The 23,607-nt window shown below is 45.1% G+C and overlaps 1 protein-coding gene across 1 annotated transcript in view; it reads left to right on the forward strand.

Annotated features, from left to right (window-relative positions):
- Adgrf1 (adhesion G protein-coupled receptor F1) overlaps positions 1–22,916 on the forward strand; it is a 47,109-nt gene extending 24,193 nt beyond the window's left edge. Inside the window, exons 8-15 of the mRNA XM_041656467.1 lie at positions 3,257–3,408; positions 5,825–5,988; positions 7,588–7,776; positions 10,088–11,461; positions 13,626–13,667; positions 15,589–15,648; positions 20,503–20,569; positions 22,618–22,916. Of these exons, the coding sequence (XP_041512401.1) occupies positions 3,257–3,408; positions 5,825–5,988; positions 7,588–7,776; positions 10,088–11,461; positions 13,626–13,667; positions 15,589–15,648; positions 20,503–20,569; positions 22,618–22,691 (2,122 nt within the window). The 3' untranslated portion in view covers positions 22,692–22,916. The remainder of the gene's footprint in view (positions 1–3,256; positions 3,409–5,824; positions 5,989–7,587; positions 7,777–10,087; positions 11,462–13,625; positions 13,668–15,588; positions 15,649–20,502; positions 20,570–22,617) is intronic.
- Positions 22,917–23,607: the final 691 nt, after the last annotated feature.

A 23,607-nucleotide genomic window follows, 5' to 3' on the forward strand; every position in this document is an offset into this window, starting at 1 on the left:
AACCCAGAGAAGAACCCAGTTTCTCTTTTCTCATATTGAATCTGTATAATGGATCTTTTTATTTCCTTCTTTTTTTTTGCCTTTTCTGTCTGTGTACTACTAGATGAAACTGAGATTTAACTCCAGTAATTTTACATTCAAACCCTGAAAACAACAACCAGGTGTGCTACTGCATGACTACAATCCTAGTGCTTGTGAAGTGGAGGCAGGAGGATTGCCATTACTTCATAACTGACCTAGAGTACAAAGTGAGTTCAAGGTTAGCCTGGGTTACACAGGGAGATCCTGCTTCAAGACAAAAACATACAAACAATAGGTAGGAAAGTAGGTGGCAAGTGTACAGGGTGGGCCGTATCCAAGCAGAAGGGTCAAGAATTTGTCCTTTGAGGCTTCAGAAGTCCTTGCCAAATCCTAATTTCCTCACCTGGCTTCTCTTTGTGTCTCCCTTCTTTTGTCTTTAAAATTTGGGTAGCCAGGGTTCCAAAGAGATGGCTCAGCGGTAAAGAATACACACTGGTCTATAGGACTGAGTTTGGTTCCCAGAGCCCACGTCTGTTGGTTCACAGTCACCTGTAACTCCAGCTCCAGAGGTATCTCAAGGCCTGTTCTGGCCTCCCTGGCACCTACATTCATGTGTGCGCACACCCCCTCATCCACATACACATATTAAGAATGAATAAAATAAATATCTTTAAAATTTGTATTTTAAACCTAAGTGTTTAAAAAATAATTATCTTTTTTAAAGTCAGAAAATAAAATATTGATAGAGAGGTAACTGGGCATGGTGGCTCACACCTGTAATCTCAGCACTTTGGAATCCGAAGCAGGAGGATTGCATCAAGTATCGAGCCAGCCTGGGTTCCACAGTGAATTCCAGGCCAGCCTGGCCTATAGAGGGAGACCTCAAAACACTAAACGAGAGTGAAAGTACCACTGTACTGACCTCAAGGACTAACCACGAGGCTCATTTCATCATCAAGTGTGCTCTCGTGTGCCATCCGTGGCTTCAGACACTGTCTGGGCGCCGCGGTTCCCAGCTTTGCCACTGTCTCTTCTCTGAACTCTGAATATCAGTCACCAGCTTGACATTTCTGCTTGCTCTTCCAGTGGGCGTGTCAAACACACATCCACCCTGCACCCCAGCCCACCCACTCCTGCCGGCCATCTTCTTATCTGTCCTTCCAGTTGCTGACTCAAACCTTGAGCCATGCTCTGCTCCCGGATACTTCCTGAGATGTAAGGAATGCACCGTGCTGTGTGCAGATGGTCAATGTACATTTCGTCAGGTCTGACCTGTTGCTACAGCCTGTCCCGCCCCGACGGATAGTCTCCAGTACTTCCCACTTCTCCAGTTCCTTTATAGACATGGTTACTGACCCACTCTCCATGAAAGGTTGCCACTGGGTCTGATTTCTACTTCCCTCGGCTAGTTTAACATGCCCCGGAATGTCACATAAGTGAAAGGTCAGGGGTTTTGTTTGTTTTTGTTTTTCAACCTGGCGTCTACCTTTCAGCATGAAGTCCGTTCAGTTCATTCCTGTTTGGCTCAGTAACTGAATCACAACTTTCTTATTGCCCAGTAAGATTCTACTGTGTAAAAACACTAATTTTGTTCCCATTCTGTGAAATTATCCTTTTTTGTATTTATTTATTTTTTTACATCCTGACCAGTCTCCCCTCCCTCTTCTCTTCCCAGTCCCACCTTCCATCTTCCCTTTCCCTCCCCATCCATTCCTTCTCCCTTTCTCTTCAGAAAAGGGCACGCCTCTCATGGCTATCAACCTGCCAAGCATATCAAGATGCAGTGAGACTAGGTACCTCTTCTCCTAGTAAGGCTGGACAAGGCACCCTGGAAGGAGGAAAGAGTCCCCAGTGCAGGCAATTGAGTCAGAAACAGCCCCTGTTCTGTGTGAGGAGTCCCACAAGAAAACCAAGCGACCCAACTGTAACATACCTGCAGAGTACCTTATACAACTGTAACATACATGCAGAGTACCTTGGGGTCAGTTTAGTCTCTGTGAGCCTCCATGAACTCAGGTTAGTTGGTTCTGTGGGTGTTCTTGTGATGCCCTTGACCCCTCTGGCCTGTGAAGTTATTTCTAACTGGTTTCTTTCTTGTACACCCCACATCTGCTTTCCTAGCAAGTCTGCCAGATATAACCTCAATCTAGATGTTTCCACACAAATGGCTATCCAACTAGTCCAAGCCAAAGTGCCGCTTTCTTAGCTCAACCTCCTGCTTTCTTTATTGACTTCCTTCAGCTGGTTTCCATACATTACTTCCTACCTTTCTCTCTCTCTCATATTGGACTAGCCACTCTAGTCTGTAAGTCTGTCAAACTCCGCCTGTCCCAGAGCTTTCACAGATACTTACATGCTTCTCATCATGTGTCTTCTTGTCATCTATGCTGACTGGTTTCCTGTAAACTTGACAGCAGCTGGAGACAAATTTAGGAAGAGGGATTTTCAATTGAGAAACTATATCTGTAAGATTTGCCTGTACACAAGCCTATGGTTCATTTTCTTGATTACAGATTGATGTAGAAACCAGCCCCTTGTGGGTGGTGCCATGCCTGGGCAGGTGGTCCTAGGTGTTATAAGGTGGAGGCTGAGCAAGCCATGGGGAACACGTCAGTAAGCCCCTTTCCTCCATGGCTTCTGCTTCAGTTCCTGCCTCCAGATTCCTGTCCTGTTTCAGTTCTTGCCCTGATTTCCCTCAGTGATAGACTGTCACCTGGGAGAGTAAGCAAAAGAAACCCTTTCCTCCCCAAGTTGCTTTCGGTCATGGTCAGTAATGACCCTGAGACATCATCTTAAAGGCTTGTTTCAAAAACCAGGGATTTTGTTCCACAGAGAAACCATCTCCACCCAGCCTGTATATAGTATGAGGCATTTACTTCCCCCTCTATGCTTGTCCCTGTCTACATTATAACATTAAACATTTCAAACTGACTATGGGCATTTGTATGTACATGTGCAAGGATACATACGGGTATGCGCATGCATACAGATGAATATATGTACATGTGCATGCATTGATAGAAACGCATATGTGCGTTTGTATGTGTATGCATACAAGCGTGTGAGGGTGTGTGTGGGGGGGAGGGCTGTTGTTTCTTTCTCAGCTCCATGGAGACACATAGAAACTCTTCTTGCTTTATTCCTGTGCACTCCACAGCATGCAGTCACACGTTTGCCCTGAGAGACTAAACGCAGAGACAGTGAATCTCTTCTTTCTCCTCCCTCCTCACTGCAGAGAGGGAAGCATCATTGTGGGCTATGAAGTAACTGGGTCCAGTAGCACAGCCGAGCTCCTGTCTGCCCTGGAGCAGGTGGCAGAAGAGGCACTGGTGGCCCTGGAAAGGCAGTTCTCTATTGAAGACGGCTCCTTCCGAGTGTTCGGGAAAGGTAAAGCTGGTTCAGTCTTTCGCTAGTCATGCATGCTGTCTTCGGACTGCAGATGCCTAGTTCCAAGAGAATCACTCTAAAACCCACTTCCAGCAAAAACTGGCAGCCTCCCCGTGCCCCCACACGACTCAACCCCAGCTGACTCTCTGTAGTTACTAATTAGAGATCTGAGCATCTCAGATAAACATCTTGGAACACTGACCTCACTACAGGCTGTGATAGGTGTGACTCAGCACCGCTTTGCCAGTACACACAATGAAAAAGCCTCAGAGCTAAGAGTGGTTTTAAATCCATCATTCAAAACCAGGGGCAAATGCACATACCCTCCTCTCTCTACGTGTTTAAAAATACCGTCTTAGTTCATTTCCTCTTGCTGAGGTAAAATACCTTGACGAAAGCAACTTAGGGGAGATAGGGTTTATTTGCCTCATAACTCCAGGTTATAGTTCAACTTTGCGGGAAAGTCGAGGCAGCAGGAACTGAAAAAGCTAGCCACAGTCACATCAAAGTCCAAGATCCCGCCCATAAAATGGTGACACATTCAGAGTGAGTCCTCTTAGCTCGGCTAAGAAATTCCATGGCAAACCTACCCCTTCACCATCCCAATCTAGATAAGCCCTCCCTGAGACTTCCCTCCCAGGTAATTGTACATATGTCAAGTCAATGTTGATGATTAAAACAATCCATCACGCATTTTCTTCCTTCCCTTCCCTTCCCTTCTCTCCTCTCCCCTTCCCTCCTCCCCCTTCCCTTCCCTTCCTTCCCCTCCCCTCCTCCCCCTTCCCTCCCCTTTCCTCCTCCTTCCCTGTCCCGTCTTCTATTTCTTGGGAAGAGAGTCTCCCTCTCTCTGTAGCCCAGACTGGCTTCCAATTCTCAAGCCCCCACCCCAGCCTTCTGATTCCCAGGATTATAGGTGTGCACCAGTATGCCAAATATTTTTTTTAAAAAAATTAATCAGACTCAGAATAATCAAGCACATTTATGGGATGATAATGCACTATTTTGAGAGCTACTGACATTGTGTTATGATGTAATTAGCACATCTGTCACATCAAACATTTATGATTTCCTTGCGATGCAAACAGTCAACAAATGCTTTCCAGCTATTTTGATATGCAGTGCGCTGCAGCCCCTGAAAAGGAGGATTCTTGTGACTTGTGGAGTAATGGATGAATCTAGATGACATTAGGTTAAATGCAATAAACCAGACACAGAAAGATCCATACTGTCTGATCTCACTCCTGTATGGAGTCCAAAAGAATCTGTTGGTCTCACAGAAGCTGAGAAATGGCATGGGGTCCTCAGAGGTTGTAGGGAGGAGGCAAAGGGGCGAGTAATGGAGGGGCGGGTCTACAAGAACTGTAAGATGCTGATCAGGAGGTGTGCAGCTAGCGATAAATGTTGGGTATTCATTTTACTTTTGAAATTTAGCCTTAGGAGTCTTTGGTCATAGCATCTGTCAACATCTGTCAATATGTTCACCCAGAAAATACTATCTGATATGTCAGACACAAAACAGAAAACTGGAGAAATCAAAATTCTAGGCCTTGAAGACCTGGCTTCCAATAATGCCATCTCCTGGTGCCAGCCGTAGGAGAATATACTATTAAGGGTATATGGCAGTTTTGAAATAGGTAAATGGCAGAAAGGATCACGTACTGGTGACAATCACCCATCTTCCAGTTGCATTATTACTCTTTGTTCTAGCAAAGATTATCAAGTATTTTCTCCTTCCCACACATGCTTGTGTGAACGGCATGTGTGTGTATGCAAGTACGCTTGCATTTGTATGGGCACAAGTGTGTGTGGGCACATGTGTTGCACATGGAGACCCAAGGTTGATGTTTGGTCTCTTCTTCAGTTGCTTTTCACCTTGTTAACCAGGCACGGTCTCTTACTGAATGTGGAGCTCATGGTTTCCAGCTAGTTTGGCTGACCAGATGGATCTGGGAATTCCTTCCTTATGTCTCTCGAATGCCGATAGGACTGAACATAGGTAGGATGCCACACCCACTTGACTTTTGTGTGAGCTCTGAGGCTCTGAACTCTTGACGTACAAGCTTGCAAAGCAGGTGCTCAATACATTGAGCCTTCTCCCCTGCCTCCTAGGATTTTCTCAAGGGACTGCATCTGTCCTTGTTTTTACGTAGCACTAACCGGTCAACAGCCCAATAAGAACAATATTTCTGGCATTGGTCAGATACCTGGAAGAAGGAGCCATCCCCTAACAAGAGGCATGAGGAGGAAAGGGGAACAAGGATGGACATCAGCAATGCACCTGTACTTCCACATTTTCCCGGGTTTTAAATCTACAAATATAGCTTCTAAATGGCTTAAACCCTGCAATTTTGTTGTTGTTGTTGTTGAGTGCTAGAATGTTCTGGAGTCATTTCTTCCTGTGTCGGTTATTTTCCAGCCCCGTGTAACAGCGTCTCCTTTGGATTCGGGTCTGAGGATGATGAATATACTCTACCCTGTAGCAGCGGCTTCCTCGGAAACATCACCATCAGGTGTCAGCACTCTAAGTGGCAGGTCACCAAGGAGTACTGCGTGTTCTCTCAGCTGGCGGAACTGAAGAAGGTGACACCTTTTTAGGAACTTGGCAGTTTGACTTTCACAGTGGGCATCACCCAGAGAGTGTGGCTTAGTAGAGAGTCAAATGTGGCTGCTTATATCTTTAGGCAGAGTGCAAAAACATGCGGGCTCTGCCAGGCCTTGAACCAGGGCTTGTGAGCGTGGCAGGCAGAGCCAGAAAATGCCTGAGTTGGTGGTTTTGTCTTAGCAGGGTGAAGTCCCTCAAGGCTGACAGATATGATAGATGCTAAAACAGCAACTAAGCTATCTAGACTTGGAAATCCAAGAGGCCTTGGAATTGAAAATTAGGGGGAAGCTTGAGGCAGGGCAATATACTTAATGTAAGTGAGATTGTACAAATATCTCCTGTTGGAATAGTGAGTAGATTGGATGGGAGGGTAACCCATACAACAGGCCTTGCATTTAAACATAAATATAATATAAATAGAAATGTAAGTATTCAGGAAGCAAATGACCTTGGTCCATCTGTTAACAATAATAGTGAACTAGAAACAGGGTTGTTGATTCCTCCCGATGCTGTGGCTTCCATTCTAGCTTTTTCTAGAAGGAGAGAGAGAGAGAGAGAGAGAGAGAGAGAGAGAGAGAGAGAAAATGTCAGGAACAAAAGAACTGAAACCACAGGGAAACATGTCTTCTAGACTGGCTCAGACATTGCTCTTGTAGCGCCCCTCCATTTTGGGTAGCGCTTCCATCCCAGCCAGCATCCTTCCTCCCATGATAGAGAATACCAAAGAGGGCTAACTGTCAAAGCATCCTGGAACAGTTGCCAGTCCCTTCAGCTCTCTGTGTTCCTCATCTATAATCTGAGCAGTTGACCACTGAAGTCTAGTCTTGCCCTGTCCTTCCTTGCCCCAGTTCTGAACACGGCAAGAGTTAGAACTTATTGATCCTTGATGTGCGTGCCCACTGAGAGCGGTACAAGGAGGTTGGGTGGGATCTGGGATCCTAGTCAACTTGTCCTGATGGAAGCAAACACTCCTGCTTGCTACTCTCTCAGTTATCCTAGTAAAACAGAAGTAGATGGGCCTGGAAGGAAGAGGTGACACTCTAAACCCAGTAACACAGTGGGGATTGACCGTGTCCAGTAGTCATATTGGCATATTTGCTCATCTCTCTGCTCACTCTGTACAGAAAGCATAGGATTAGCCCTGGCAGAGTTTGGTACTGGCAGTACCACTTTTAAATGAATACTCCACTCCTTGCCAAGTCACGAAATCTTAATCATTATCCATCTTCCTATTATTGAGATGATGATGCATTTGAAAATTTTTTCACAAAATTTTTTCATGACCCAGCTTCCTTAGAACTAAAATATCAATAATAATACTGCTTCCGCCAAAGAGTGTTTAAGAAGCTCAATCAACAAATTCCTATTAGGCATTATTAAGCATTTGGCCCAGGGTCTAGAACATAGGAGTCCCTGAACCACAGCCATTTTTTTTTTTTTGTTGCCGCTACTGTAGAGTTACCTGACGATACACTGCACTGTTTGCTCTGTAGCCAAGACGTCTGATTTAAATCTAATGATGTACAAGCATTTCTGGGTTCTCCCCTGGAGCATCATCTTTCTTTCTTCTTTCTAAGAATTTCAGTATGTTGTCAAGCAATGTCACAGAGGCAGACGTGTCATCTTTGGTACAAAACCTTTCTGCCATCGTTCAGCAAAGCCCGTCCACCACGGCTGGGACTCTGGCTTCTGTGGTGTCGCTCCTGAGGGGTGTGTCATCCCTGTCCCTGAAGAATTCTTTAACGGTGTCTAATTTGACCCTGCAGGTACAACATTTCTACACTATTTATTTAGCATATTTTGAGGCCGGGTCTTATAATGTAGCTTTGGCTGGCCTGACATAAAATACACAGGTCAGGCTAGCCTCGAACTCCTGGAAAGCATCCTGGTTTTACCTTCCAAGTGCTAGGATTGTAGGCGTATTCCACTACATCCAAGTGGAAGGTCTCATTTCAAATGCTACGTCATGTAGGAAGTGAGCCTGGATGATGGGGAAACTCAAGAACAATAGGGAAGCCATGTAGCAGTCCCCATGTGAGTTTCTTTGGCGTTTCCACAGTATGCAGTGAACTCAGGATCAACAGACTCAATTCAGATCTGCCCATGAACAGGCTGCTTGGGAAGGTTCAGGCTTAGCGGAGGGGGTAAACTCCTTCACTATTGAACATGGGCGTTAATATTTGATTTCTTCCCTCCCCAGATCCCATAGTAGGGATTGAACCTAGGGCCCAATGCTTGCTACACCCCCAGTTCTTGACGTATGCAATCTATAGTTTTTCCCTGTGACTGTGAGCCACCATGTGGTTGCTGGGAATTGAACTCAGGACCTCTAGGAAGAGAGGCAATGCTCTTAACCTCTGAGCCATCTCTCCAGCCCTCCCTGTGACTGTGAATTCTGACCTTAACAGTGTACAATTTAAGAACTTCTTTCTCTTGGCTGCTTTAGTTTAGATATTTAAATTACAATGGCATGATGACATTTGGTCACCATAAGAATGGCTGTGCAACTAATTTGTTTTGTCCAATAGAATCTCACTGGGGATACAAACCACACTTAAGGGCAAGCCCCATGTGCTTACAGGTTCTTTGAGTATATATTATGGTCTCCCGTTTTGCATTTTTGTGAGATTCCTGCGTGTGTGCGCGCGAATGTGCGTACACCTGCATCCTTTTACATTTCTTATGCTTTTCCTTTGTTTTTTTGTTTGTTTTGTCTTAGTCTGGATTATTTGTTTTTATTTTATCTTACTTTATCTTATTGTTATTATTTTAGATGCTTGTTTGTTTTCTGATGAGAGAGAGAGGAAAGGGTGTGGATTTGGGTGAAAGTGGAAATGGGGGAAACTGGGAGGGGAAAGGCAACAGAATGTTTGATAAAAAAATTGATTTTCAGTAAAAAAAAAATAGAAAAAGAGAAAAAGAGAATGGCAGTGCAAGGCCTAATGGCACAGAACTGTAATTCCAGCGCTTGAGAGGCTGAAGCAGGAGGATTGTGGATTTGGGGCCCAATATGAGTAAGGGCTCTCAGAGACTGAGTCATCTCCCCAGACAACAATTCAACACTGCGCTGTTTTTGAGGCTCTCTGTTGATAGGCTGAAGCAGTAAACAACACCAACAACCCAGGAATTAAAATCTGAGCATCCATACCGTGAATTTACAAACCTCTCCCCGTTTTTGTTAAGATTGAAAATAGATGTTTTCATACACTGTGTTTTGATTGCAGCCCTTTCCTCCTCTGCTCTAACCAGTTCTTTCCACCTCTCCTCCCGTCCAGATTCTCCCTCTTTTGGGCTCTCATCAGAAAAGAATGGGGCTCTCAGGGACAGTAATAAAATAAAGTACTATGTGATAAAAAAAAAAAGCATATTCTAACGTTAGCGAAAGAAGCAAAGTGGGGGAGCTGTTGGAAGTCATGCATCTGTCTTTGTGCTGTAGCGTGTTCACCAGGGCAGTTGTCTCTCCCCATGTAGCGTGTTCACCAGAACAGTTGTCTCTCCCTATGTAGTATATTAACCAGTGAAAGCATCCTCTCCCCATGTAGCGTGTTCACCAGGGTGGTTGTCTCTCCTCATGTAGCGTGTTCACCTGTTTTCCTTCTATCTCAGGAATAAAGATAAAGGAACGTGCGTGGTGTACAATGCTCTTGTTCCTCCATGCTGAAGAAAAGTCCTACTGTGATTGCAGATTACTTGGGTGACTACTCTGGACCCAACTTTAAAAAGTCATTTTATTTATTATGTGTTGGGGGGCATACACCATGTGTATGGAGACCAGACGACCACCTGTGGGAGTCAGTGTTCTCCTTTAATCCTGTGGGTCCTGGGAATTGAACTCAGGTCACCAGGATTGACAGCTGACAGACACCCTACCCACTGAGGTATCTTATCACATTGACCCAAGTTTCTTTACCCAAGCACTTCTACTGTATTGGGTGACAGAGCTGATGTAATTCTTGAGTTTTACTGTGGTTCTCAACCCGCCAATTTTATGACCATTTCCCCTTAATAAGAGCGGCCGTCCACTCTCAGCTCTCCAGTCTTGGGAGACCTAAACTGACTTGGACTCTCGTGTTTCAGAATGTCATCAACATAGCCGATCACATCCTGGATTCGGCCTCCATAGCTAATTGGACGATTTTATCTCAAGAAGACAGGAGCACCAGCTCCCAGCTGCTGGAGGCTCTGGAGATCACCAGCATTCTCGTACCTTCCAGTGATCTGCCTCTTCGTTTTTCTCGAACATTCATCGACTGGAAAGGGATTCCAGTGACCCAGATCCAAAGCACACAGGGTTACAACTACCAGATTGAAATGAGACAGCAAAATATCTCTCAGCCCATCCAAGGTCACGTGCTTATCAAACCAGATCAATTCCAGAAACCCCATCCAAAGACTATTATCAGCATGACCTCATTGACCTTTGGGAGCATTCTACCCACCACCCACAGTGGAAGTGCACAGATCAACGGGCCTGTGATATCCACTCTTATCCAAAACTATTCCATCAATGAAATTTTCCTGAACCTTTCCAAGATAAAGGGAAACCTGAGCCAACCTCATTGTGTGTTTTGGGATTTTAGTCACTTGCAGTGGAGTGATGCAGGCTGCCAGCTAGTTAATGAAACTGCAGACACAGTCCTGTGCCGATGTACTCACCTGACAGCCTTCTCCATGCTTATGTCACCCCTTGTCCCCTCCTCGGTTGTCCCTGTGGTGAAATGGATCACGTACATAGGATTGGGCATCTCCATTGCAAGCCTAATCTTATGCCTGATCATCGAGTTTCTGTTTTGGAAGCAAACCAAGAAAAGCCAAACCTCATACACGCGTCACGTTTGCCTGGTGAACACCGCCCTGTCGCTCTTAATTGCTGATGTCTGGTTTATCGTTGCTGCCATTGTGAACCCCACTGCCAGCGCTTCTGGCGTCTGTGTAGCCGCAGTGTTCTTCACCCACTTCTTCTACCTCGCTTTGTTCTTCTGGATGCTCGCCCTCGGCATCCTGCTGGCTTACCGCATCGTCTTCGTGTTCCATCACATGGCTATGCCCACCATGATGGCTATAGGGTTCTGCCTGGGCTATGGGTGCCCTCTCCTTATATCCATCATCACCATTGCAGTCACCCAGCCTAGCAACAGCTACCGAAGGAACAATGTGTGTTGGCTTAACTGGTCGGACGAGAGCAAACCTCTCTTGGCGTTCGTTGTTCCTGCATTGACTATTGTGGCTGTGAACTTGGCTGTGGTGCTGCTGGTCCTTAGGAAACTCTGGAGGCCAGCGGTTGGAGACAGACTGAGTCAGGACGACAAGGTCATCGCCATCCGCATGGGAAAGAGCCTCCTCGTTCTGACCCCACTGCTAGGGCTCACCTGGGGCTTCGGGATAGGAACGATGGTGGACAGCCAGAACCTGGCTTGGCACGTTCTTTTTGCTTTACTCAATGCTTTCCAGGTAAGAACAATAAGAATGTTGTATTATGCATTCCTGCGTAATAGGCTTTCTGTAGTCCAATAATAGGTTTCTCTGATGATGCAGCAAGCCAGATCAAGTTGAATTGAAAAAGGAAAAGAACAGGTTTATTTGAGCAAAGCAACTCTTGAGTGAGTTTTCCAGTCCCAGAAATAGAGGCAGGAGAAGTCACATGTGTGAACTAAAGCTGTCTGTAGGTGCGGGGTGATAGCATGTCCATCACAAGCTGAGCTTGTGCCCAATGGTCAAAAGCTGAATGCTTTAGTTGGGGACTTGGGTGGCTTCAGGGGAGGATCAACTGCCGCCACCAGGAACGGGGGAACTGGGCTTTTGGTGCCTTTTCCTTGTTGGCGATTCTGTGAGAGGGTTTGGAGGGAGAGAGAGAGAGGCTTCTCAGACCATGCCTGTGCAAGCTGGAGGTTCCAACCAGACACTATCATATTCATAGAGAGCTAGGGTTGGTGGATGGAGGTGATCTCATCTCCCCAGCTCTAACACAAAGTGCGTGGAAACAGAGAGAAGACAAACCCATCCATTTCCCCAGCAGTTCATGTCGTACCAAAGCAGCATTCTGAACTTTCCCAGTAACCCATGGTAGAGCTTAAATCTATTAGAGTTCACATACCTAATCTCTTGGGGTTGACTTGATCCTCATCCTCTCATAGAAATCTCTGACAAAGCAGAGAAAGAGAATGACTCATAAGTACCTGTTGGCCTTGATTGATACAAAGCAAGTCCCAAGAATTTAATAAACAGAGGCCAGCAACCCGACACCAACAGGCAGATTTTGCAAATGACATGTTCGTGGAACATAGCTATGTCCGTTAGTACACATAGGTTCTATGGCTCTTTTCTCTCAATAGCAGAGGAACTGAAACAGATGGTATGTATCTTCCAAAGCCCCTAAGACTTACAAGATAGTCTTTACCCCCCTACAGCCAAAAACAAACTAGCTGATCCATACTACTAAGGATGACATTTATATTCCATGGTCAGAGAGTGTTCAGAGTAAATGCGAAAAATAATCCTTAGGTTTTGATATACTTGAAGAAAGTCTCCAGCCATTTTATTGCAGTTAAGGTAGGACCACCTGGGGCAATGACTCAGGGAAATGCTAGTCTTACTTTCAGGTTCTTTTCTCTCCTATATCAACTGTGTGCTTAATCTCCCCATCCCTCAGTTCCCTCAGCTGATAAGCAAGGACTACAGTTCTGCTTATAGAGCGATTTTGAGGATTAGGAGCGGTAAATCAGCAGCTGGCACAGTGCCGCAGACTCAGTAAATGCTTTGAGAGTTCCCTAGAGGTGATGCACCAGACAACACAGCAGTCCTCGTGCAGGCGGTGGTATAGATGTAGTCACAAAGAGCATGCTCCCAATGGTGACAGGGCTTGAGAGCCCTAGGAAGAGCAGGCTTGGGAGTGGCGTGCTATTTGACAAGCACAGATGAAAGGTTCTCTGAAGGAGAGGAAGAAAGCTTTTGCTAAGACTTGATATGAGACATACTTGAAGAGCAGATTACTCATAGAGACCTTGCTCCTCCTCCTGGGCATAGGGATGCTGAAGTGCAGTGCCTGGTGCCATCACACGTATGTGATAAATGCTTACTAAATGCTTGGTCTAAAGAAAGACTAAGATAGCGGCAATCATTGGGGCGTTGAAAGACACCATAGCGGAGGATAAAGTTCCACCGGAGTTTACACCTTCATTCATTCAATCCTTTGCACATTAACATACTCATGACAAAGCATCTGTGAGCACTCTGGGATGTGCCAGGCACCGTAGAGCTCACGCTATTCTTGCCTTCCAGAAGCCTATAGTCCAGCAGGAGGGCAGAGATGAAAGCAAGCTCACGCTGAGCATATAGTGCATGCCTATAATCCTAGGGCTTACATGCCTGCAACTCAGGGGTAGAGGCAGAAGAATCACAACTTAGAGGCCAGCCTGGGCTACATAGTAAGTACCAGTCTAGCCTGGGTTATAGGATTTGGCCTTACCTTCAAAAAGAGAAAAAAAATTCAACATTAGAATATAAGGTGTCAAACAAGGCGATAAAATTGGGCCGTATAATATATAGATTACTTCTTGTCTGGAAAAGCAAACACAATATAATACATATGATTTACTCTTTGCTTTGGTTGTTAAAGGGATTTTTCATCTTCTGTTTTGGAATCCTCTTGGATAATAAGGTATGTGTGTATTCATTTCTCCCTTCATTCAGTATTGCAGGCATATTTAAAAACTCCCCCTTCAGTTCCAAGGCCTTTGTCATATACATGATGGGTACTTAGGTAATAAATTCTATAATTTCACAAAAGGCAGAATCATCCAGGAGACAAAGGAATAAGCCATCCTTGCTGATGAAGTATATAGATTCGTTCACAAGTAAAGTGAACATCACAGCAGAGAGAGAGAGAGAGAGAGAGAGAGAGAGAGAGAGAGAAGAGATAGAGAGAGGGAGGGGAGAGAGAGGAGGAGGGGAGAGAGAAAAAGAGGGGAAGGGCAGAGAGGGATAGGAGGGTAGAGAGATAAGGAGGGAAGAGAGGGGGAAGGGGAGGAGAGAGAGGGAAGGGGAGGAGAGAGAAGAGACAGAGAGGGAAAGAGGAGAGAGAAAGAGAGAGAGAGGCTTTTTACAGTTGTTCTTTCTAAGCCTGGTATTGTGAGTACATATCTATAATCCTAGTAACTCAGAAGACTGAGGCAGCAGGATTGCAAGTTTCAAGCCAGTTTGTGGTACACAGAGAGTTACAGACCAGCTAGAACAGTGAGATTCTGCCTCAAAAGCAGGCAGGAAAATCTCTTTCTAATTTAAATTATGCTCTGGCAATGGATCAAGGGTCAAAGTGCTTTCTGAGGGAATTAATTCTCTTTTGTGCCTTGACTTCCTTTGCCCTTGCCCATTTATTTAAAATATGTGGAAAGGGTACAACGTCCACATTTCCACGCTGTTGAATTCTCAGTGGCTTCTCACATTAAACAAAATTCCCAACAAAGGACTATTAGTCTTAGTGAAAGATAAATAGAAAAAAATTATAAAGAACCACATCTCTCCATTTTTCCTCCCAAGCAGCAAGCAGTTATATTAAGAGGTAAAGGCAGTAACTGATGTTTTAGTCAGAACACAAAAAGATTTTATTATTGGGGCTGGAGTTGCTCTTTCAGAAGACCCAGGTGTGACTCCCAACACTCACATGATGACTTAACAGCCACCTATACCTCCCATTCCAGGGGACCAGATGCTTCTTCTGGCCTCCATAGACCCTGGGCATACACATGGTATACAGACATGCATGCCAAAAAAACACTCATACACACAAAAGAAGCATGATTAATAAAAACTCAGGGGGAGAAATTGGGGTTCAACCTGAAGATCCGAAAAGCAAAGCAAACAGTCACTGCTTACCTCGACCTCAGCCCGAAAATGGCCACCCTTCCTCCAGGAATCTCAGAATGATACTGAGGCTGAGAGCTGTCTCCTCCCATTTTACAATCCTCTCTAGGTCTGGGATTAAAGGCGTGCACCACTGGGATTAAAAGTTTGAACACCGCCCAGTTTCTATGGTAACTAGTGTAGCTACTGGGATTAAAGGTGTGTGCCACTGCCTGGTCTATAAGGCTGACCAGTGGGGCTGTTTTACTCTCTGAGCTTCAGTCAAGTTTTGTTTATTTAAAAACAAATGAAATGCCCCACTACACATAAATCAATAAATAACACTAAAAATAGAAAAGATTTTCTTGTAAACCCATTTGTCATATATTACCACCTGTTTACAAACAGGCAGTTTCCTAAAGATTATAAAGGTTGTCACATTCCTACCACATGCAAGTTAGGAAACCCTTCCCTCTGTGGATAAACTTCCCCCCAGCAACGATGGCCAGATGTTCACGCGTTCCTATGTTAGACCTTGTTGCTTCACGTTCCATTCCTGTCTTGCATCTCGGGAGCAAGGTTGTGAGAGCCGTCTACTGTGTGTTTGTGCTAATGGTCTAGAAGTGTTTCTTAGAAGCAGTGTTGATAATTAACAGCTTCAAAGGGAGCTGTTTTCCTCGCACGCTGATGCCTGATCATCTGTCTCTTTTCGTCATTTTTCCTGCTTTATGCCCTGACAGCTGCGGCAACTTCTGTCGGACAAGTTGACTCCATTAAGTTCCTGGAGGCAAACATCAAAGGTAATGAATGACCTTCAACTCCGAGGCATGAAGTCCCAGCTTTGTGTTTTTCCCTCTGTTGTCTGTGGTTAACTCACTTCTGTGCCAGGCCCTTATTTTTCTGGCATCTTTACTTGGTATGATGCCCGGCCAAGGCTGACGGATAGACAGAGAGCTACAAAAGTCAGGAGGGCCTGGGTAACTGCATAGGAAGGCTTGACACCTGTGAGACTTCTGGTGCTGTGTCAGGGCTGCGGAGATGTAGCTCTGTGCTGCCGCCAGCCACTGGTGTGGCCAGAGAGTTCAGAGGTGCTGTCAGCTCTGTTTTAAGGTGGCATTCTTAGCACAGAATGCAGAAAAGACTCACAAGGCAGGCCAGTACGAAGCAGGGTTGGAATTTGTAAAGAAAACCTGCTAAGGCAGATTTAAGCCTGGGCATGAAGGAAGGGGAGGGAGGGCTAGGAGAGTGGCACACGGAGGAGCAGGGCCTCGAGAAGGCCACATGTAGCATCTTAGCATCTTTGCCTCCTGCTGCCACACCCCCGACCTGATATGACGATAATGGACTCGCCCTCTGAAACTGTGAGCAAGCACCAATTCAATGTTTTCCTTGCTAAAAATCACCTTGGCAATATGAAATGAAAACAAAAGCAAGATTACGGGCTGGGGAGGCAGCTCAGTGGTTAGGAGCACTTGTTATTCTCTCTGAGTTTGGTCCCTAGTACCCATAGGAGGCGCCTCATAACCATCTGACACTCCAGCTCCGAGAGATCTGACACATTCTTCTGGCCTTTGTGCACACCCACGCGCACGTGGTGTACTCACACACGCAAAACAAAAACAGTAGAATAAAGCTTAGTTCAGTGAGGACGTCATCCTAGGATGTCCTCGATCTCCATTGGGAGAAACCGCTGCTCTGGATGTAAGGAGCACAGCCTATCCTGGTCACTGTGCTTTGACTTGGACCCCACAGGCTATAGGTGCGAGGAAAGTTTCGTAGTGACTCAAAGAGGTTCATCCAGTCTGTGATTTCAATAGTATGTCTTGAACTCAAATCACCGGGACCAGAAGGTGTGAACTAACATTGTTAGGTAGTCTCAGGAAAAGGAGGAAGTTACAGGAAAGAATACTTATCAGTGAATAAATTGGGGCAGGGCACTCCCTACCCTTCAGAGAAGGAAGTTGGTGTTTTCCTCATTGAAAACCTAAGACAGAAAAACATCCTCAAGTGAAATGAAAAAAAAAAAAAAAAAAGAAGCAAAGGCTCCAATGCCTGGCAGTTTCTCCCTGCCACGTCAGGTGCTCACTAGACAATGGTGGTCACTGAGCGAGGGCCTGTTTCTTCTGCATCCACGGCCCCTCCCCATTTTGATTCAGGCTAATTAGATATTTTTGGTTGTCTGGTTAAATGAGTGCTCTTCCTTCACTTCCTGTTTCTGTGATAGACTATCAGAAAAAAACAAGGAAGGGTTTGTTTGGCTCACACTCCTAGCTCATTTGTTAGAGTGCAGTCAAGGTGGCAGGAGCCCAAAGCAGCCAGCCTACGGTCAGGAGCAGGGGAGGGGAGGAGGAGGACGAGGAGGAGGAAGAGGAGGAGGAGGAGGAGGAGGAGGAGGAGGAGGAGGAGGAGGAGGAGGAGGAGGAGAGAGAACAGGAGCGTGTGCTCAACTCACCTTGTCACTTTTACACAGCTCAGGGTGCGTCATTAATATTTTCCCTCACAGGCACGCCTCTGTGTCAGTCTAAGGTAGATAAGAATTGAGATTCCCTTTCCAGGTGGCCCTGGCTATGTCACGTCAATAATCAAAACTAACCCACACAGTGGTTGTCTCTTGATCTGTCTAAGGGAATTTGAATGAAAAATAAAAACCCCAAGTACTCAGATTATGGATTATTAGAAAGTAGGGCTAGGGAAAAAATGGCTCAGTGGTTAAGATCTCATTAAGGTCTTGCAGAGAACGCAGGTTCAGTTCCCAGCCTCCCACACAGGTGTTTCACAAACCAGCTCCAGGGAGTTCGGTGACACCTGTCGGCCTCTGTGGGCATTGCACTCTTGTTCTCCTACACACAGCCATATGCATGTAGGCAGCATCAGAAGCAATAGCATTTAAGATCGGGAGCCTGGTGAGAGACAGGAACACAAGAAAGGAAGGGGGCAAAGTATAAACACAGGACCAAAAGCAGTGGGCTCATTAAACTTGTGGGATTTGGACAGCAACTGAGTGAAGATAATGGGAGGAAGAGGAGTCCCAGGGAGACAGATTCATAAGCAAAATAAAGACAGCAAGAATGTCCTCTTCTTGACTCGGAGGCCTGTCTGAATGAGGGACCTGAGCAGCAGGTTCAGGTGGGGGTAGGACGCTGAGAGGTCACCGAGAGAGGGCGAAGAGGTGATGGAGGGGAAAGGACACTGAAGATATAAGAAAGACATGGCAGAAAGGATGGAAGAGGAAGCCAACAGTGTTCTCGGCAAGGACCATCTACTCTGTGTTCTACAGAGGTTGCTTGGCAGACAGGTGTTGGTGAACCTGTGTCTCCCTTCTAGTTGAGCAGCCATGTCCTATGGAATGAAAGCAGGAATGGAAAGGATTCCTTCCTGTATTCCTGATGCTTGAAACAGTGTGCAGCAAGCCAAAGCTCTGAGTGTGAGAGAATGATGAATAAATATTAACAAATGGAAAATCTAAACACTCTTCTACTTCCTAAGAAGTGCTTGTCTTTGCTTGAATCATTTTATTTCAGCTTAGTGGCTCAGTTTTAATTTTAAAAACATATTTATTTTTATTCTATGCATATGACTGTTTTGACTACATGTATGTAAGTATATTCACTATGTTCATGTTTGATGTTCACCAAGGCTGTGGTCCCCTGGTGCTGGAGATACAAATCCTTGTAAGCCACCATGTGGGTGCTGGGAACTGAACCCCGGTTTTTGGAGAGCAAGCAGTAAGTGTTGCCAACTGCTGCACCCTCTTTCCAGGCCTGTGATTCGGTTTCTAAATTATCACAGCCTCCAGTGTCTGTCTACCTATAAGCAATGGATTACTCACAGAGCTAAATGCTGAGTTGTACAAGAGTAAGGCAAAGCTGTACCAGGTGCTTTGTTTACAACAAACAGTAGCTCTTTCATTTCTGGTAGCAAAGGTAGAAATCAATGAAGTATAAGCATGGGTATGAAAAGGGGTATTGTTTCCTTCAAAGCCACTTCCTAGTTGGTTCCTGGAATTGTAAAGGTACAGAAACACGGTTCATTTGGAAATGAACTCAGGCATTCACAATACTTTAAAAGGCAAATGAAGGAATGAATGAGTGACTATCCTATCTCCTTTAAAATAGAATCATAGCCTATGCACATGGAATTAGAGGTTGTTAGTGACATCAAGAGTCAGGAGATGAAACATTGAAGACAGACAGAGTTCATTAAGGAATAATACAAGGCACTCTCAGGCATGATCACGGAGAAGGGCAAGAGAGATCACTGTGGATGACCACGCTCTTAAGGGGTGAGAATAGGCAAGAGACAGAGAGACCATTGTTGAAGAAGACACCCTCATAGGTAAGGATGGACAATGTCGGGCTTAACAGTTTGAGGGCTAAGTTGTGTACAACAGCCAACAGGACCACTGTGCCAGCCTGTATGCTTAGGCAGCCTTTGTACCCTTCCATAAAGGCGCTGGGACTGATAGCTTCCTGGCTTGGCATTTTCCTATCCAAGGATTGCAAAAGGTAAGAAGAATGAAGCAGTCATGCGGGTGGCGGTGCATGCCTTTAATCCCAGTACTAGGGAGGCAGAGGTAGGTGGATCTCTGTGAGTTCGAGGCCAGCCTGGTCTACAAAGTGAGTTCCAGAACAGGCTCCAAAGCTACACAGAGAAACCCTGTTTTGAAATAAATAAATAAGATTTATAACCAGGCTTCTTGTTTGGTGGTAACTTTAAGATATTCTGGTTTTCCATGAGGCCATGCTGTCACCCATAGTCAAGACAGAATTAAGAGTCCACTCTTTGATTGTGTGGCAGTGCATGTCTTTAAGCTCATCCCACCACTCAAGAGGCAGGGGCAGTATGTTCTTTATGAGTTCCAGGCTAGCCAGAGCTACAGTGAGACCCTGCCTCAAGAACCAAACCAAACCAAAATAACACCACCAAACACCAACACCATCCAATAGAGCAGATTAGAAGATGTTAAAGAATCCGGGTGTGGTAGCACATACCTTTAATCTCAGCACTCAGAGGCAGAGGTGTGAAGATCTCTGTGAGTCCAAGGCCAGCCTGGTCTACAGAGTGAGTTCCAGGACAGCCAGGGCTGTTACACAGAGAAACCCTGTCCCAAAAAACAAAACCAACCAACCAAACAAACAAACAAAAAACCAAAACAAAAGGAGTTAAAGAAAATTGAAATAAGTCTATAAAAATGCCCGTGTTTTCCCAAGGGGAAGTATCTTCCCTTGATGAGCCAAAATAAAGATACCTCCACCTTATCCTTAGTTTAGTCTATAGCTATCTTTAAAACTGTTTTTGTTTGTTTTTTGAGTCAGGGTTTCTCTGTGTAGCAGCTCTGGCTGTCCTGGAACTCACTCTGTAGACCAGGCTGGAGTTGAACTCAAAGAGATCCACCTGCCTCTGCCTCCCTGAGTGCTGGGATTAAAGACATACACCATCACCCTTGGTTATATTGAAAATGTTAAAGACTAGTAACTGTAATGCTTTTTTTCCTTCTAAGTGTTTCCTCAAATTACTGTGTCAGCAGGACTATAGGGCGTGGGTTCCCAAACTATATTATAAAGGCTCATAAAGGAGGAACCAAACCTGAATGACCTTCAAGTCTTCTGATTTCTGACTAGTCACCCAACATAAACTCCTTTTCTCTTGTGCAGCAAAACTCCTCGGACATAGTTACCAAGTCCAAATGCTTAAAGCCATTCAGCATATTGCAACACAAAGGTGAGTTACAATACAGCCAAAGACTGTAAAAGGTAAGAAGAGAGATTTTCAGTAGGAAGAGAATCTGATAGTAACTCTTAAAAGATGGCAGTACCACAGGGCCATACGTCTGGGTTGTGCTCAGGGCTGATAAAGCAATTCTGGGAATTTGATATTCATAGGCATGTACACACACATACATACACACACACCACACACACCACAAACATACCATACACACAACACACATAACACACACACAAAAACATACACACAAAACATACCACACACACAACATACAACACACACACACAACACATACCCCTCCACACACAACCCCCCCCCCACATTCCTGCAACATTGATTATCAAGATCCTAGGGTTGAGGAGTATGCTTAGACCAGCCCCAGCTAACCCCTTGCCTTTTATGCCAGCTGCTGAGCAGATGGCATGGGATGATGGGCTTATGTTTAATGATGGACACCTATTATTTTCTAAACTGACCTGGGAAAGGGAGTCGTGACACTTCATGAGGTTGAGAAAGTACTGAATTCATACACTGATGTCTACTAGAAATGTAAACATTACGGGGTCACTCTACTCTTGGAGGAAGAAGTAGAAGAGATATATTGTGTTTCAAGCTAAGTTGTAGCCATACTTAAAAGCTTCAGTCCCATTTTACATTGAATTATGACATCATTATTAAATACATTTAGAGTCTCATCAAAAATATTTAAATTCTAGCTGTGGAAGGCTTAGTTCTAACTGGGACATCTGTATTTTATCTTCTCCTCTAAAAGCTCAGGGGTCATCATGGGAGAGGAGGCAGAATGATTGTGAGAATTGATATAGTGGGTATCTATCCCAAAACAGTATTTGCTGGACAGGCAGGGTCATTGCATGCATAAAATCACAGTGGCTGTGACTGCATGCACAAGAGCTGCACAGAATCAGTGCAGCCAACTTTCACCATCCACGGAGAAAGGGTTGATGGGAACCCCCAGCTGAAGAGCCAGTTTTTCTTAAAGGTGTGGTCATTGAAAGGCTGTCTCTATTTGTTACTTTTCTATTTCTGGGACAAAATATCATGACCAAAGAAAAGTCCAGAAGAGTTTATTTGGGCTTGTGGGTCCAGAGGGTTAGAGTCCATGATGGTAGAGAGGAGACAGCAGGTGGCAGGAATTGGATGCTCACATCTTGAACCACAACTGGGAAGCAGAGAGAGAGAGTGAATTAGAAATGACATGAATCCTGAAAGTCTCAAAGTTCATCCCACCCAGGGACACACTTCCTCCTATAAGGCCACACCTCCTCATCCTTCCCAAACAGCACCACTGACCGGGAACCAAGTGTTCGCATGCCAGGGCCTATGGGGTACGGTCTCACTCAAATGTCCACACTGCACATGTCCAGTAGATGGCGCTACATCTCTGCACATGCAGAGACTGCATAATGAGCTCTGGATTTTCAAACAGCACATAACACTGGCAGGGAAAATTGGAGAAGGGGGTGAGAATGGGGAGGATTTGTTCAACATTCATTATTTGCAGGAATGAATTTCTCAAAACAGTAAAATGGTTTAAAGAAACGGGGGGGAAAAAGTACTTAAATTCCAGACACAGTTCAAGTGTTGGAAAAAGTGCCTACCCCAGTGCCTTGCTTCCTGTTTTCACTGCGTCCAGCCAGACAGACCACTTTGAACTTCAGCTCTCCAGACATTTGTTTCTCATCAGTGGGAGCGGGGTGGGCAGGGGCCGAGAAAGACAGACAACTTCCAGGGCTCTTTCCTGCAGACTACACACCGTGTTGAAGTCTATGCTATCTCATTTTCCAGCAGTAACTGAAAACCGTGGTATTTTCATCTGTTGGGCTAGATAGCGGCCAAATGCAGGCTCCTGTGGTGGCGGTGGAGGGCTGTCCCTCTTAACCAAGCAGGCATCGGCTGCAGTTTTCCTAAGCGCATTCCCAGAATCAGTACCAGTTTTAAGACAGTCTGTAAGCTTATTGTCACTTTTATAGTAGAATCAAAATAGCAGCAATAATTTCCCTTGTCTTCTTTTCCCCCCTCAGGCACGTATGCCCTTTCTCACACTGGAGATTCATCCAATGAGATCACATTAACGCAGTTTTTATCAACGGAATAAAGATAGGAGTCATAATCAAGGACAAGATCTTCTTCAGAGCCACCTGGCAGAGAGACATGCAGGGAATCAGATGAGATTTTGTGGCTTAGGAGCCCGAGGATAAAAATGGTCATGCTGGGGCTGGAGAGATGGGCCAGTGGTTAAGAGTACTTGTTCTTGCAGAGGACCTGGACTCAGTTCCCTCACCCACCTGATGGCCGGCAACCATCTCTTCCAGGGGATCTGCTGCCCTCTTCTGACTTCTGTGAGCACTGCATACATGTGGTGCATAGACATCCATGCAAGCAAAATATTCATACATGAAATAAATAAACCTTTTTTTTAAAAAAAAAACAGCAAAAAAAAATAAGTGACTTCAGTGGTTCAACCCTGCCTCCTTTATCCTTAATTAAATAGAAATGAGATTAATTACAAAGTGGGCTAAGAAGTATCTCACATTGTTTATCCAGAAGACAGGACAGTGACTGAAAACACCTCTGGCCATTTTCTCCAGCTGTGAGGGAAAGTAAAAACACCAGTAATATAACACCATACATTTACTAGACTACCTGAGCAAACAAGCCAACCCTCCCCCCAGGTGCAGCGTATAATTCAATTCATCCTGAATCCTAGGCAAGCAAGAAGATCTGTTGGCTTAGGGGTCAGGCGGTGAATGACACAGACTAGGGAAGGAGCTTATGCATGTCTTAATTGTAATAATGACTAGTCCTTGCAGCCACCCATCAAAACATGCTGCACACCACATGCAGACCATACATGGAGTTCATTGTCAAGAAGGCTTTTAAAGGCAAAAAGATAGGATAGGTACGGGATAGAGCAGTGTAGTTGGTTCAAACTCAGTTTAAGAAAAGATCATGAGCTAGGTGGTGGCGGCACACACCTTTAATCAAAGGATCAGGAGGCAGAGGCAGGAAAA

This window comes from Microtus oregoni, unplaced genomic scaffold (assembly GCF_018167655.1).
Source record: "Microtus oregoni isolate MIOR12 unplaced genomic scaffold, Mior012 000007F_ref0000211, whole genome shotgun sequence".
Taxonomy (NCBI): Eukaryota; Metazoa; Chordata; class Mammalia; order Rodentia; family Cricetidae; genus Microtus; species Microtus oregoni.